The 17,112-nt window shown below is 36.5% G+C and overlaps 1 protein-coding gene across 1 annotated transcript; it reads left to right on the forward strand.

Moving 5' to 3' along the window:
- Positions 1-2,609: 2,609 nt before the first annotated feature.
- LOC131801605 (larval cuticle protein 65Ag1-like) lies at positions 2,610-5,306 on the forward strand. Its single transcript, XM_059120424.1, has 2 exons — positions 2,610-2,767; positions 4,772-5,306. Exons 1-2 carry the CDS (start codon positions 2,756-2,758, stop codon positions 5,165-5,167), a joined length of 408 nt encoding a protein of 135 aa, XP_058976407.1. The 5' UTR covers positions 2,610-2,755; the 3' UTR covers positions 5,168-5,306.
- Positions 5,307-17,112: the final 11,806 nt, after the last annotated feature.

A 17,112-nucleotide genomic window follows, 5' to 3' on the forward strand; every position in this document is an offset into this window, starting at 1 on the left:
AGGACCTACTTTTTATTTTGTTGCTGATAGCTGTGGCTTACGCGAACAACTTGAAGATGCTGTCGAATGTGACCCCTAGGATTTTGGAGTAGATCGTGGTCGGTATTATATTTCCCCCGACCAGCACATTCCTCTCTGTTCTCATCTCCACACACCAAGTGGTAAAGGGTGTGGCCGTTAATTTCGTGGCGGATATTTTCATATTCCTCGCGTGGAAGTAGGTGGTAAGCTCCGCGAGATAGGTGTTCAACCTTACACATATGCCATCTATATAAACACCATGATCGTACAATTATCCGCATATGTTACGAACTCAGAGCTGCCTGGAGAGTGATGAATTCCGGAAAGGTAGTAGTTAAATAGTTCCGGAGATTTCACCCCACTATGTGGAGCTCCCTGTTTTCATTATACGGGGTTTGGATTTTTTGTTCCGGAATTCCACGTACGACTGGCGTCTGCACATATAGTTGATTATCCAACGTTTCAAACTTGACCGGAGAGTAGTTCTCTCTACATCCTCAAACAATGTGGTTGACTATGTCAAAAGCCTTTGATAGGTCAAGAGCTACCAACACAGTTCTATGACACGGCTTGTTGTGGCTTAATCCGCGACTGATGTGTGTGGATATGGTGTGTAATGCTGTTGTGGACGGAATCCGTGTTGGTGGTTGGCGACTGGATAGCTTTCTCTTATGCTGGGGAGGAGTAAAGCCTCAAGAGTCTTTGCTACTGCCGACAAAACAGAAATTTGCCAGTATGAATCGCCTTTGATATCATCCTTTCCTGGCTTCAGTAGCGAGACCATTCGACCTATTTTCCAGTCTTCTTGAACGATATGAGTGGCCAACGCAGGTTGAGAACTTTTGTGAGGTACTCAACTCCCGGCATATTCAGTTGTTTCAACATTAACATTGGGTCCAACGCTTTGGATAAATTAACAATTCGGATGACATTTGCAACATCACCCACCGTAAACTGTGGTAGTGCCTCCTCGGCGGGAAGATATCTGATACGACTTAGTACTCTTCGCTTCGGTTGTAATATTTAGCGCATCTCTTCGGACAATCTTCTTCGGATCAATCCCCGTTACATCCATAAAAGTGGCTGGTGTCCTCTCAACCTTTTTCTTAGGGTTCGAGAGCGATTTAACCACTACCCACATTTTACTGATATCTGTACAATGTTGCAACACATCAGATGGTCCAGTCACTTTTCCCTCAGGTGCTCCTGCACCAACCGGTTGAATTCCACGGTCAATTCACTGATTCTGGGATCAGCAGGGTTGGAACGACAAAGAAAATCACGCTCGTTTACTAGTCCCGCTGCCTCTGCTGGGAGATTTGTTCTTATTTCGGATATAGCGAGCGGCTGTATCTTTGACGATGTTTTGGAAAATCTATTCTGCTACCCGAACATCAGAAGGATTGGGCATTTCTCTGAGGCGATAGTTTATGAACTCTGTGAATTCTGGCCAGTTATCTTTCGTATGGTTAAGGGAAGTGCAGCGTTCAGAGGTTATGAAATCGGGCGATCCGCTTATGGAGTCGAATATCGGGATATGGTTGCATGTCACGTGATTTATCAGACCGGGTGACACTATAGTTAAGTCTGGCGAACTATGGCACATTCCGGGAAATTTAATATTAAATAATATATATGGTAGAAACAAAAATAGTACATGAATAGCTCCAGAGATACCATTTGAGATAATTGATTATGGGAAAACCCATACATCTTTGAAATTCATTCTGACGCAATGAATTGTTTTTTTTGTGAAGATTTAAAAATACATCTAAATATAAAAAACTTTTGAAAATGTTGTTTACTTTAACGTCATTAATTCTACGAAGTGTAGAGAAAAACAACTTCAACATCTTCTTAAAATATATTACGTAAATCTAGACCATATTAAATTTTAAGAATTCTGTATTATTATGACTAGCTAATGATGACAAATCGATGTTTTGTTCGGCTATGCATCCAAACAAAATCAATAGCTTCGAATCGAATATCGAACCATTATGGCATATGGAATGAACTTCTTCATACGAAATAGGTGGCGTTTCGTATTCATTGAAACGAAAGACTTAAGACACAAGCGTCCACACCCGTAACGTGTGTGTGTGTTTATGGTGTGTTCGTCTGTGCCTTTGTGTGTGGCGGTTAAAGACAACAAAAAGAGAATCTTGGTTTTTTGGCAATTGATAAGAAATTTGTTTGACTCACTAGTAAATATGTATATGCAAATTAAATTATTGTTTTTTTTTCCACTTCAAGCGAAGATTATCCAAAGAAAAAACAACAACTCATTATTAAATCAGAGATAGTCAAAAAATACGTTAAAAAATTTACTTGTTTCTCTCTGGTGCTGGCGCGGTTTTTTTCTTCTTCGGATGACAGAATACATGAGCGTAGTCAATTTTGTAAAATGGGTATCATTAAAATCATTATGTTGTTTGAATGCTGGGCGGATGCTAATGTGTTGTGCCATTATTATTAGTTGTTGTTGTGCGTATGAGTTTTGTTTGTTTTTTTGGCTTCTAAATCTTTAGAACCATCGAATGAGGCGATAATCAGCAGCAGCATGAACGAAAGAGAGATGATAACCGAGACTCAGCTCAGCATCATCATCTGTATAATTTATTTTTATTTTGGTATAAAATGCTGGATTTCTGGATGTTGGAATTAAGTTCAGTTACGACATTCCGACAGTGAAGAAGATCTCGACAAAAGTTAAAAATAAACAAAAATAAAAATGTTCAAATTCGTAAGTGACCACGAAATGTTGATATAATAAATTAGTTAATATATGTGTGCGATTGTGACAGTAATAGTGCTAAAGTGTTATTGTAAATTAAATTTGACATTGAAGAAATATTTGGAAATATTTTGAATGAAGTTGGGGAAAGTAAATGGAATTAAGTGGGAGACCCCTTACATTTGTGAATGGTGATGTTTTTTCTTTGTCTTAAGTGCAAAAATGCATTTTGTTTTTTTCGATATGACAATTTTTAGTCATGTTTTTAATATTTGGCTTAATTACGTCAATAATAAATAATAAGATGGTGGGAAGAATAATTAAAAAAACGTGTATTTGATTAATTCTTGTATAATTTAAAATAAAATTTAATTGCGTCTTAAATTCTCATTGAATTTGTTGGCAAATATTTTTAATATTTTATTGAAAAACAAAACATCAAAATAAAATTTATAATTTCAAAGTTTTCAAAGGTTTTAAAAATTACCTGAAATTAGATTTTTTGTAATAACGTTAAATTGCAATAAAATTTCTCCAAAATAATTTGACATTTTTGAAATTTTGAAATCAAAGATTTAATGTCTAAAAATCCCTGAGAAAAACTATGATAAAACAAAATATACAACTTCAAATAATTACAGTTGTCATCAAAGTAATCTGGAATTATAAATTTCCTTTAAAAATTTAAATCATTTTAAAAATCAATTGTTTCAAGTAAAAATGAACCATTAAAAATTAAGACACGTTAAATAGCATAAGTCGGGTTTGTCAATAGATATATAGCCTCAGCCAAAGTTCGCTTGCGTTTTGATTATTCAAATATTGAGCCATTATGGGCATAAATTCCGATAAATTTTATGTTCGTACCATATTTCTGGTTGAGAAAAATATTTAGATATAGCAAGTTGTAAAGAATCGCTATTTTTTCTCAAAAGTTATGACAGATAAAATTATTGAAAATTGTGTCTCTTTGTGGGTGAGGTACCAGAAGAAGTTCGCAGATATTTATCATCTTCACAACAGATCTTGTCCTAAAAATATGCTTGTATGTGAAAATTTGAAGAGGGCTGGATGCTTATTTTGCTTATTTCTTTAAGAGTTTTGTTTTTCAAAATCTGGAAGCCTATGTGGGGTTCCCAGAAATATGTACGATCTCTACCATCTTTAAAGCAGATCTTGTATTGATGGAAATATTGAGATGTACCAAGTCTGAATGGAATCGGACGTTAATTTCGCGTTTTATGAGCTTCATGGATATTAAAAATTTTGTCCCTTTGTGGGAGAGGTACCAGTAGTAATGGTCCGATCTCTACCATTTTTATAACAGATCTTGCGTTGATAGAAATATTGTGATGTGCCAAGTCTGCGTGGAATCGGATGCTTATTTCGCGTTTTATAAGCTTCATGGGTATTCAAAATTTTGAAGCTTTGTGGGGAGGTTCCAGAAGGAGTGGAGTGGAGTGGCTATAAAAATATTGTGATGTGTATAATTTAAAGACAATCTGACTATTACATCACATTTTATAAAAATAGTAATATTTTTGAAAATTTCAACCTTTTGTATGGGAGGTACCAGAAGTAGTGGACCGATATTGCCATCTTCGAACATGACCTCAATTTGATAATAATATTACGATGTTCCAAGTTTGGACGTAATCGGATATTCCCTTCGATAGTTTTCGTGCGCACCAGCCAGACAGGCAGACGGACGGACGAACATCGTTAGATCGACTCCAAACGTCCTGAAACGGATTTAGTTCAAAGAGACCTGGGGTCTAAACCCGTTATTTCGAATGACCTCTGTAGCCATATAGCTAAGGGTATAAAAATAGATGGATACTGTCCTATTAAATTTATTCCATGTTTCTTAACCAAATATCCCAAAGAAATAGAAGATATGTGTGAATAAAATCCTGTTGATTCGAAGCAACTTTCCTTAAAAAACAGCACACAATTTATTTTTCACTTTTGTTATTTTATTCAAAAAATATTAAACCCTATTATTTCCTGCAGATCTGCATCTTGGCTTTCGCTTCCTGCGCTTTGGCTGCCGCGATTGAAAGCACCACAGAAAAACGTGAAATCATTCCATTGGTCAAATACGAACGTGTCAACAATCCTGATGGCTCATTCCAATTCTCTTACGAAGGTGGCGACAAGTCATTCCGCGAAGAAACCGCTCAAGTTGTAGATGCCGGCACCGAAGACGAAGCCCTTGAGGTATCCGGTTCTTATCGTTACATCGATGAAGAGGGTCGTGAAATCGAAGTGCACTATACAGCCGGTAAGAATGGTTTCATTCCCGTCGGTACCAACATCTTGTCGGAGATCTCTGAAGGTGCCAAGGCTGCCGCTAAAGCTGCCGTCGAACAAGCCGAAGAAGAGAAAAGAAATGCTAAGTCTCATTAAGTGATCTGTTCGTCTGCATCTGAAAATGTACTCAGGGAATCAAGTCAATGTCATGTGAAATAAGTATTTTTTATTGAACGGAATTTAGTTGTTATTGAAATTTGTAAATAAAGCTTTATAGTAGTTTAAGACAAATAAATTGAACAAGTGGTTGTGTGACTTTATTTAACTTGCAATCGCCGGCAGCGTTTGAGCATAATGAGCCAGCATACCAATTAACTTCTTTGGCATTGGTGATAACTGAATTACAAAATATGGATAGAGAAGCAATGTGACACAAATGATAGGAAACACTGTGCAACACTACATTTATTAACGATATTCCGACATTGCGAAATAAAAAAAGAAAAAAACATTTTCAGGGTCCATATATCTTAAAACGCTTAATAATTACAATACAATATATTACAAATAATATACACATGTGAAATATTAAATTTCAAATTATCCTCCAAATTTCGCCAACGGACTCTAGTCCCTAATGTTATTATTCTGGCCAAAACTTTCATCTTTCCCTTTGACATCCTTGACATGCTCAATATTATCCCCAACTTTTCCCAAAGACAATTAAAATTCTCTGAACAGTAACAGACAATGAAAATTTTTGGGCGAAAGTTTTTGAAGTATAAAGAAGCCACAATATCAAATTACATCGGAAAAAAATTCAAAATACAACTACAATCTTGAAAACACTTAAAGTCAGGTGTACCGTTATGTAGTGGCTTAGCAAAAAAATAAAACTTTTCAATAAAAGATTTAGGCATTGTTAATACAAATTGTGAGGAAAATCTGTTGAAAAATGAAAGTAACACTTTCAATTTTAAACAAGTAAGCAAAGCCTATAGTTGTGCGGGGCCGACCATGTGATACCCTACAACACTACAATATGTAAGAAGCCCCTATATGTCCAAATCCATTTAGGAAGATTTCGCTTTTAAAATTATATCACGGAGCTTTGCCCAGATATTACCCTTAGCAATTTGACCATGGACATTTGCCCAATATATACCCACTCTGTCGTGTTTTAGTTGTATTTTGGTCCATTTTACACTTAAATGTTAGAATTCTTCCCTCTCCTTAACTCTTTTCTCATACAAAATTTCGTTCATTTGGACCCCTAAATAAAGCAAGAGGCCCCTATGTATCTCCAAATTTAGATTCATCTATAGCATAAAAACCGCAAGAAGTTTGCCTTTGGTGTATTTTGGATTTCGCCTGTAAGTTATTTTTCGCGTTTCGGGAATATTGGTATTTTATCACACAAGAGTAGTGGTCCATTCTACCCGCTGAGGATCGGACGATAAATGCAACCTGTATATAATTCTATATTATTATCATTATTAGCATCTTTTTATGTGATTTTTTTAGATTTTATACTTTTATACCAAGACGTCATTGACAAAATTGCCATAATCGGTCCAGCCATTCTTGAGATATAAGCAATCTAGCTAACATCCCATTCCTTTGTATATACACATTATATATATTTCGCTACATATATTAGACATATTTCCTATCGGTATCTACGTATCTGTCAGAATTGAGCTCTTCGTCTATTTGTGATATTGCCAGGATTACAAATATTCTCGCTCTAATGAAAAATTTTACTTTTATTTAACACAAATGTTATGCCCTATTTCAGCCACTAAATATTGCCCGATGACCAACGAAATTGTAAGGCTTTTGCCCAGCCCCAAGTTTTAGCCCCATGCTAACTTCCGCGTCGATTGGTCTATAACTGCGACCGGCAAAATCAGGAATTGTTTTAGTTTTTGGTCCATTTCAACTCCTAAATATTATGCGATCATCTCCAATAGGCTTCTATTCTGGCCCTAACCCCATCTTCATTCTAAATTTCGTGAAGATCGGACCATAATTGCGACCTGTAGAGTGATTACAAACAGACGGACGGACATACATAGCTAGATCGACGCAGCTCGTCGAGATAGGAAGATCCATATATACTCCATATATACTTTCTTATGTGGGAAACCAATGTATCGAGGTGTTACATAATTGTTGGCCAAATCAAACTTATAATATCCCCAACACATAGTGTTATAGGGTACAGAAATGTAAAACATATTTTCCACACTTTCCAGCAAAATCAAATATTATTAAATAATGAGCTTCGTAACCAATTCGTAACGTAATCACTTACAAATCAAATCACTATGGTATTATACGAATAACTGTACTAATATGTACAATACGAAAACTGTACTAATATCGACAATTTATTATTAAAGACGATTTATGTATTACGAACTTCGAATACCGAATTTGCAGCACTTCTACCGAAAACAAGTAGTGTAGCTCTACAACCAAAAAGGGTCGATTCTTTAATACCCTATCGCACTATAATTCACGGTATAGTTTATATATATCTGAAACCCGTTAGAAAGGAAATCCTTTAAGATATTGGGATAAATAATTTGACTACTTAATAGATCATTCAAAATTTCAGGTTTGGTTTTCAAGGGGGTAAAAAAAATGTTTTAAATTACCGTTTCAAGGCCATGGTTGGCAATACGAACAATGGGACACTTCCTTAACTTTTTATGAACGGTGCGCTTATTTACGATTTTGACCCTTTGTGAAGGTGGTACTAGAAGGAGGGGCCGATATTGTACATTTTTCAACCGAATCTAGCACTGATATCAATATTAAGATTCAATAAGTTTGAATAAAATCAAGCTGTACTTCTATGAAGTAAATTATTTTCCTTGAAAATGTAGGGGAGGTACCAGAAGGTTTGAACGGATATTGTCCATCTCTTAACTCGATTCATGTTTAATAATAATATGACGATTACCAATTTTATCGTGCGTAACAGCAAAACACACAGATCGACGGGCACAGCTAGACGTCCTCAAATGGATTTCGTAGAAGGAGATCTGGGTTTTTATCGGGGAAAAAATCATTGAAAGACTCTGGCTGTCGCTTGCGACAGGTGTGCGAAAAATAAAATTAAATATTATAACAGAAAAATATTCACATTTTTATTAGCTACGTTTTATGCATTTTTCCAGATTTTATTATTTTCTGCCATTTTGAATTAGTGAGAACTGTGAAAATCATTACAGCCGTGCTCGACTTATGAACGCTCTTACCAATATCCCCTTCTTTGAAATATATAGATTGTATTTACTTGGCTATAAAGGCGATATCTTGGATATCAGCATCAATGTAGCGATCATAAGTGACATTTTCGTAATCGCGATTTCGCTAGAATTAAAAATATTGCCGGTTTAATAGAAATTTCAGTATTTTATATATAAAAGTTATGTGCTATTTTTACATCTAAATATTATTAGAGTTCTGCCCAGCCTAAACTCTAGACCCATGCAAAATTCCGAGTCAATTGAGTTATAACTGCGACCTCTAGGACACACACAACTAGATGGACTCAGCTCAGCGAGATATGCTCGTATATTCTTCTAAGTCTTAGACCAATATTTCGAGGTGCTGCATAATTTTTGTAGGTTATAAAAATGATTTTCAATCAATCTTTATTTGAATATTATTTGATGGGGTTTTAAGGTTTTTTCCTTCTTCTCTCAAGAAATTATTCCAAATTGGCGTGACTGTCAAAGCCCGTTTTGAGTCATAAGCGTAGTAGCTTGCATCACTTTAGTTTTGTATAGATTTGAATAAAATGGTTTATGTTTGCATCATGATTATTTTTTCCTTACTCTTACTTAAATTAAGGGACTTTTTCACAATTGGATGCAAGAGTCAAGTTTAAGCAAAACATCTATACGTATTTATGCATAATGCCAACATCTATTTAAACCCTTGTTAAAAACCCTATAAAAATATATTGTTGGCAGGCAAATTGCGGAAACGCCATTCATTCCAAAACCTTTCAATATTTTAATGTTTTCAATTTATCACATTATATTCAGACAATTCCTGGAGAGTTTTTGAGAATCGGAAGGTAAATGCTACGAAAGAAAACGTGAACAGACACTCAATTCAAGTGTAACACAACCATAAACGACTCCTTTTAGAGTATTCAAAATATTACCTCGTCGTTTTTAATCAACCACAAACCGCGTTAAATGTCGAAAATATATTTTTTTCTAAAATTACAAATTGGTCAATTATGCGATCACAAAAACTTGTATCAAAACTTCAAAAATATACAACATTTTCAAGCAGAAATAATAATGCTCGTCACTAATAAAACGACGAAGAGGACGATCATGACGATGACGACGATGATCTCCTGAAAACAATCTAACAATGTAAACAAATGAACATCACGAAAATATCGCCATAGAGATCGCCGCCTCAACAGAAAACCGGCAAAGAATAGACACGCTTTTGGCCACAAAAACAACTCAACCTACCTACATGGCCAGAAAGATAGAAATAAAGGCATTCTGCCACACAATATGACTTCAAGACCGGGCCAGAAAACGCTAAAACAGATCAATGCAATTCAATGCGATACGCTGTAATGCAGTGGAGTGCAGTACATGGTAGAGATAGCGGCAGAGACAGAGAGCAGTTGTTAGTGCGGTTGGTAAAGTTCAAAATTCCAGACACACCTCCGCTAGCAGAGCACGGCAGCATTTAAACCAATTTTAGTGTCTAGTTTTTGGTGATTTTGTTTGTTGCTGCCTTGATGTAGTTGTTGTTTTTGTTGCTGGCGTCATTTTTTGTGTTTGTGCATTTTGTGGGTTTTTAGTTTCGAATATATCGGTCATTATGACGATGCTGATAAAAGAGATGGGTGGAGGCGAGCAATTGAGGTGAGGGGGAAATATGCCTTACTGGCAGAGTTTGCCTCTAAATAAAAGTGAAAAGTAAGTAACACACAAAGGCGTTAGACGAGAGACGAACAAACATTTTTCAAAATAGATTTCAATTTCATTCCAAGAAGACCAACCATCTGAGGAGTCTTGATTCGAGGCGACCTTAAGAAGAGGGCCTCTAAAAGGAGGTTTTTAAGGCTAATTTGGCCACATCTCCTAGCAATATGTCGTATACTTTCTTTTTAATAAAACATGTGTATAATGTGGTTTTCTCATCGACGGAGGTAAGCTCTATGTATCCTGGGTACATATGAGCTTACTCCATAAGGACCCACTAAACCTTATGAAATAAGGTTTACTGGGGGAAAAATCGTTTGTGTTTATACCCTCCATAATGCATAGTATGGAGGATATACTAAGTTCGTCTTTCCGTTTGCAACTCATCGAAGTAATCATTTTAGACATAACAAAGTGTATATATTTTTGATGAGCGTAAAATTCTAAGACGATTTAGTCCTGTCCTTCTGTCCGTCTGTTGTAATCACGCTAGAGTCAAAACGAATAAAGGTAGGAAGCTAAAATTTGCACAGATCAGTATTTAGTCTGCAGGCAGAGCAAGTTCGAAGATGGGCTATATATGTCCACGATATCGTATATCCCCTATGTAACGGTACCCCCGACATTCGGTATTTTGATGATTGTAGCTAAATTTGTCAACGAAATTGTCGGAAAATCCACAAAACTAGTTCTTCCTAGTACTTTACCCCGTAGAAGAGTATTTTCTACATAGGTTCAATTTCGCTGAATAATGTCGCTAAAATCATTTATATGGGGTCTATACGAAGACGTGAACCTGCACAGATAATCTCCTGTTATATGATATAGTATCCATTACGAACTTAAAATATCAAATTTAAAACAATTCCGATGAATAGTGTCGCTAAAATCATAAAAATACCGAATATCGGGAGGTACCGTTATGGTGGAGGGTATAAAAATTGCGTATGCAGGCCCACGTCTTCGTGTAGCCTCCATATAAGGGTATTTCCCAATATTCGGTATATTAATGATTTTAGCAACTTTATTCACCGGAGTTTTTACTTCAAATTTCGTATTTAAAGTTCGCAATGGGAACTACAGTCTATGCTTGAAAATTTCTTTGTATAGGCTTCATATATCAGTAACTCCCAATATTCGGTATTTTCAGGATTATAGGTACAATATTCACCGAAATTGTTTGAAATTTCGTATTTGAAATTCCTCGTCGGCTTGAAGTTCCCGTCGAAGGTTTGTTTCATATCAGGAATTAAAACATTTGTGTTCGGGAATTTTGACGATTTGAAGGTAATCGGGAACTTGGTCATGTCGGCGTTCGGGATGTTGCCGATTTAGTTGACAAGCGGTGAACAAACGTATTGTATATATGTAGTTGGCAGATTGGGAACTTGTATAAACGTTAGCAATTCACTGTGGAAATACTCGGGAGTAGCTGTCCAGGTCTTTGTAGACGAGTTGAGATTCGGTAACAGATAGATATGCCTAGACAGATGGATAGGGACTCGTTTGAGATCGGCAGATCACTGTCTACAATGACTAGGTAAGTATATTAGCTAGCGCTATGGTTTATAACTCCCTCTACTCCACAGCAAATGTTTGACAACGATACGGAACAGAGAGCCAAATCACCTGCGGAACAGCGAGCCGGAGCTCATACGGAACAGCGAGCCGAAACTCCCACTGAACAGCGAGCTGAAGCCCCTGTGTATATGAATTACCGGCCACTCAACTGAATGGTTGGTGCTTTTATCGTCTCACGTTCTTGTGGTCCTGCCGTGGACTTTGTTGTTCTCACTATTGATATATTGATATGTTGTGACTAATGTATGTGATGAAATCATCACGTTACAAGAAATGAATGATATATTAGTTTGAGTGTTATCAATCCACATTTCTTTCAGTTGGTAGGTCGAAGTATCTTTGTCCTTTACACAACTATAGAGAAACGTCTATATATTTTTCATAAGGAGTCATATCTTCGAGATACGTTCACCTTTTCGGAAGATATGGCCTCTAGAAAGCGATAACCAAAAAATGCCTAAAATTAGGATCTTTTTCAGCTTTGCTTTGGCGGGTAGAAGCCAAATGTTTTTAACGAAACATATATATCATATGGAGTAGCGTATGATTAATATCAATTGAATTAAAAAAAAATCATACGCCACCTAAAACAAGGATTTCAAAATTAATTGAACGTGAAGTCCATACTTTTATAATTAATTTTGTCCATTTTATTTCAGAAGTTACGGCCTCCGGGACAAGGTTATGCAAAAATACCACAAATTTTGTTGGGTCTCTTTTCGTTTAGCCATAACATTGGAACTTCAAGGGCTACAGCAATATAATTTACATTTTCGTAGAGGGGAGATATCCTTCTTTCCACATGTGTCCCCTCCTTGACAGAAAACCTATTCAGAAAATAGTACGACCCTGAGAAAAGTTGTTCAAAATTAAATTCTTTAATATTTTTTGGTATAGGGGCGTATGATGTTTCATAATTTAAATAATATTACTCATACTCCACCCAAATTTTGAATTTATTTTAATAGTCTGCAGTTTTCATTTTCACAATCAAGTTCATTTTCACAATCAAGTTAATTTTCACAATCAATCACAATCAAGATTTCCAAAGTTATGGTCTCAAGATCAGGGTTACGCAAATAGCTACTTCATTTTATAAGCTACATCAAATAAGTTAGTGTTTTCGCAAAGGGTGGAGACGCTTCTTAAAATTAAAACCGATTTTTTTTTGAAAACGTTATTTTTTCAAGTAAATCCCATTACTTTAGAAGTAATGGCATCAAGAACAGAGTTACGCAAAAAGTCCGAACATTTTTCGAGTTTTGCCATTTTCATATGGGATTTTCGTCTTCAACATAAACTAAAAAAAATGGGAAATAATTTTCGTGAATTAACCGCTCTCTGTGTAACTACGAGAAATATCAAAAGAAACGGCAAGAAGGGACAGCTAGAGAAATTTTTGAGACAACAATTGTAGGACTTTTATGTCTGCCTACCTTAGGTGGTTTGAATTCCGACTTTAGGTGGTTTGCGACTCTTAGACATATTTTCCAGTTGAAGCAACTGTGGATTTTGGAATCATCCATGGCCTTTACAGATCTTAGTATATCGCTTAAAGTGGCCTCTAATCTTACGGGGCTTAGGCTCCGACACTGCATCAATATCCATTCATTCTTTACATTACATCATTTGTGTGTTCTCTCAAGGCCCCCAATATCCTCTCAACTTTGCTCCTGGACTATGGCAAACAGCTTATTTTATGATGGTCTGCCGGCATGTTTCACAGCATTAGTTAGTTGTTGTTCGGTTCACTGGTCCGTCGCCTTCGCCCAGTTGTTGGGATACCGAAAAAACATTTAACATATAAAATGAGAAGAAGGTGAAGACAATGAACATTAAACAAATAACAAAAACAACAACAAAAGTCATCCAAAGATTTACCGGCCGGTTTCTGGTGGATGCTTTTGTTAACTCTTTTTGTGTAAACTTTAAACTTTAGCTGAAGTGCTTTAGTTTATTTTTAGTCTTTTCTTGTGGCAGATAAATTTTAATGGTGTTCAGTGACCAAATATTAAAATGGAAATATTTTCTGTACCCTACAAATGCATATTGTTATATACTCAGCCGTATGTCTACAGAGGCCAAAACCTGCTTCATCGAAATAACGATTTCAGACCCTAGGTATCTTTGGACCAAATCCGTTTCATTTGCATTCGATCTAGGGGTGTCAGTCCGTCCATCTGTCCTTCTGGCTGGTGCGCACGATAACTCTCTAAGGGATTTAATCCAAACTTGATATATCGTAATATTACTGTCAAACTTCGATAGAGTTTGGAGAAAATTTTCAAGGAAAATAAATTACTTCACAAAAAGAGAAGGCGCCATTTGATTTTGTGCAAACTTAGCAAATCCCAATATTTTTTCAATGTTAGGTGTTTGAAAATTGAGAATATCGGCCCACTCCATCATGTACCTCCCCCACAAAGGGTCAGAATTTGGAATAATTATAACGCCTATAAAATGTGAAGTAACTGTCTGATTCTCTTTAAATTTGCTACATCCCAATATTTCTAACACAAGATCTAGTGTGAAGATTGTATATATCGGTTTAATATTTGTGGTATCTCCCCCACAATGGGTCACAAATTCCAATACGACAGCTATTGAAATTATTCCAGTGACAGCTCAATATATTGTTTACAAGCGTACAAAAGCATTTTGGTAAATATTTTCCAGAAAAAGTTTTCGTGATTGAACAAGCGTGATAGTGTGATTTCTTTACATTTGGCTGGAAAACCACAAGTGACTCTCGTTATAGCACTCCAGCATTTAAATGTGAATATATATTTTGTGTATCGTACCATCGCTCCTTACCGTGATACTGGTAGCGTAGCCTGACGTCAAGGAAGTGGACGGAAGAAAACAGCAACATCAGCAGAAATGGTTCGAAAAGTAAAGAAGCGACCTGATAAAAACCCGCGTCGCAGTGGCCGAAAAAGCCATTGAAATTCCACCGCGACAGAAAGAAAATAGACTCAAAAGAGCTAAAGAGTTGCTTCGCTTGGCCGAAAGTGGTGAACTGCCGAATTTGGTTTTCTCCGATGAGAAAACATTCGTTGTCCAGCAGTTTGTAAAGAAATAAAATGATCGTGTTTACTTGCCAAAGAGGCCAGCTGAAACTGTTCACCTTCGGTTGGCCACCAGAACTCAAGCGCCGGCCATAGTGATGATGTGGGCCGCCCTAACAGCCGGTGGTCGCTCTCCGCTCGTATTAATCGACCGTGGCATCAGAATAAATGCCGAATATTATCACGAAAATATTCTGGAGAGTGTGTTAAAGCCTTAGGCACGCAAACATTTTGGCCGCAGACCTTGGACATTCCAACAGGACTCAGCACCATCGCACTCAGTACTTGCCACCCAAGAATGGTCACAAAATGATATTCTTCGCTTCATTTCGAGCGCACAATGGCCACAAAAATCTCCGGATACCAATCCGTTGGACTATTGTGCGTGAGCATATTGGAAAGCAAGGTTGGCACTAAAAAATACCATAGATACCATGTCGATCACCTCAAGCAAGCGCTTCGCCGGGAATGTGCCAAAATACCGCAGAGCAACATTCAGGCAGCTTGTGACGGTTTCATTGGTTGAAGGCAATAATGCGTGCCAAAGGTAACCAATTCGAACAAATCTAAATTTATTCTAAATTTTGATGCTATTTCCGACATTTTTTTGCTTTTATTCAATAAAATTAAAAAAAAAAATAAAAATTATGGCGTTTGACTTTGTTGAAGTTTTTTTATCTCGCCCTGTGTCTCAATATTTCTCTAAACCAGAGATCTGATCTGAATATGAAATTTTTGGCCCAGTCTTTCTGGTACTTCCTCTTAAAAGAGGTTTAAACTTTTTATTAATTTAAAATTAAATTAATTTAATTATTACCCTGCTTAAAGATTAGGTGAATGTGTTCAAACAAAATATTTTACAGAACTGTGTTGTCTTGTTTGTTCGGTATACCATAGTATTTTCTTGTTGCAAAATGGTCAGGCTTAATCCTATTATTGTTGTTTTTATAAAAACAACGTTTGTTTATTAGTGGAGAACGATGGTAATGTAAACCTTAACCTCTGGTAAAGGCAGGGAATACCTTGGTTTCGGAAAGAGCCACCAATCCTCACCAGTTCCCTTGTTTTATAAGTGCGTTTGTAAGATTTAGAAGTTTTTCCAAAAGAATTTTAGATTTTTATAATTCCTTGGTTCCTCTTCTATTGAGCTTACGATCTCGTCACTTGGATAAAACAGTTTTTTGTCATAGAAGTTATTTTTAAAATAACTTCTGGAAGAATATCCCAGATATAAAACAAGGGAACTCATGAGGATTGGTGGCTCTTTCCGTAACCTGGGTATTCCCTGCCTTACCCCCTGTTTTTATAGAAACAACAATAATGGGATTAAGCCTGACGATTTTGCAATAACAAAATATTTTACTTCAGCTTAATTCCTGCTAAAACTCCAGCAAATTTTATGGGCAAGGTTACCAAAACCAGCACATTAAGCTAATTTGTATACCGCGGAAGAATCTTATACCTCCAAAATTCAGTGCCTCACACTACGAAAATGAACAATCATTTGGAAGTAGGGCTACATAGAAAAAAAATCAAGAAAACTGTATTTTTCTAAGAGGTGGAGCCACCATCTTCGGATGCATCTTCTGGTCAATTGTTGTTTCACCCAGCCATTGTCTAGGCAATCGAAAGGTGCGGACTGCGCCAATATAGGAAATGTCAGTTGCACTTTTTAATTTACAACTTCAAAGAGATCATTAATTTTTTAACTGTTCCAATGATCGCTTTATTTCATTTGTTACTCCCTCTGATTGGGGCTAGGGTATTGGTCGTTGAGGCGATTGGGTACACACGAAAAAAGAAGAAGAGAAAATCTGTTAGCCACCTCCACCATAAAATTGCTATTTAAAATGATGATCATAATTATAATGATGATGTTGCTGATCATCATCATCATCGTCATCACCAACATCGACGTGATGAAATGGCCTTCATCGAATCGTCAGAAAGACAATGAATTAAATCAATGGATTCTCATACGAGTAAGTAGGTCCAATATGGCCGTCCGTCCGGCTATTGGTCTCTCCACCACTAACTGCCTGCCTGACTCCACTAACTTGTAGACAGACACTTCAATGGCTGGTGGCTTCAATGAATGCTGTTGTCAAGTTGTTGCTGCTGTTCCATTTCAATTTTCTGCTTTTCATATATTTGAATTGAACACTACCACCACCATGACGACCACATTGAAATGGATTCCACTCGAAGTTAGTAAGTAAGTGAGTGAGTTTTTCACATTTGACATACAATTAAAGCCATGTTTTATGAGATTACCCGCCACAACTGCTCATGCAAGTTATGACCAACATCCACCAAAGGTGGGTAAATGTATGTCTCGATGTGTTAAATATTACAAACACAGGCTTTTGACGATCATCTGAAGCTGGAGGATGCTGGCGTTGGAGATCGCTTCCCAAAGCAATTGCCAATTGATTGGCTGACTGACTGGCTACTTATTTGAAATTGCTAAATAATC

The sequence above is a fragment of the Musca domestica genome, unplaced genomic scaffold (assembly GCF_030504385.1).
Source record: "Musca domestica strain aabys unplaced genomic scaffold, Musca_domestica.polishedcontigs.V.1.1 17, whole genome shotgun sequence".
Lineage (NCBI taxonomy): Eukaryota > Metazoa > Arthropoda > Insecta > Diptera > Muscidae > Musca > Musca domestica.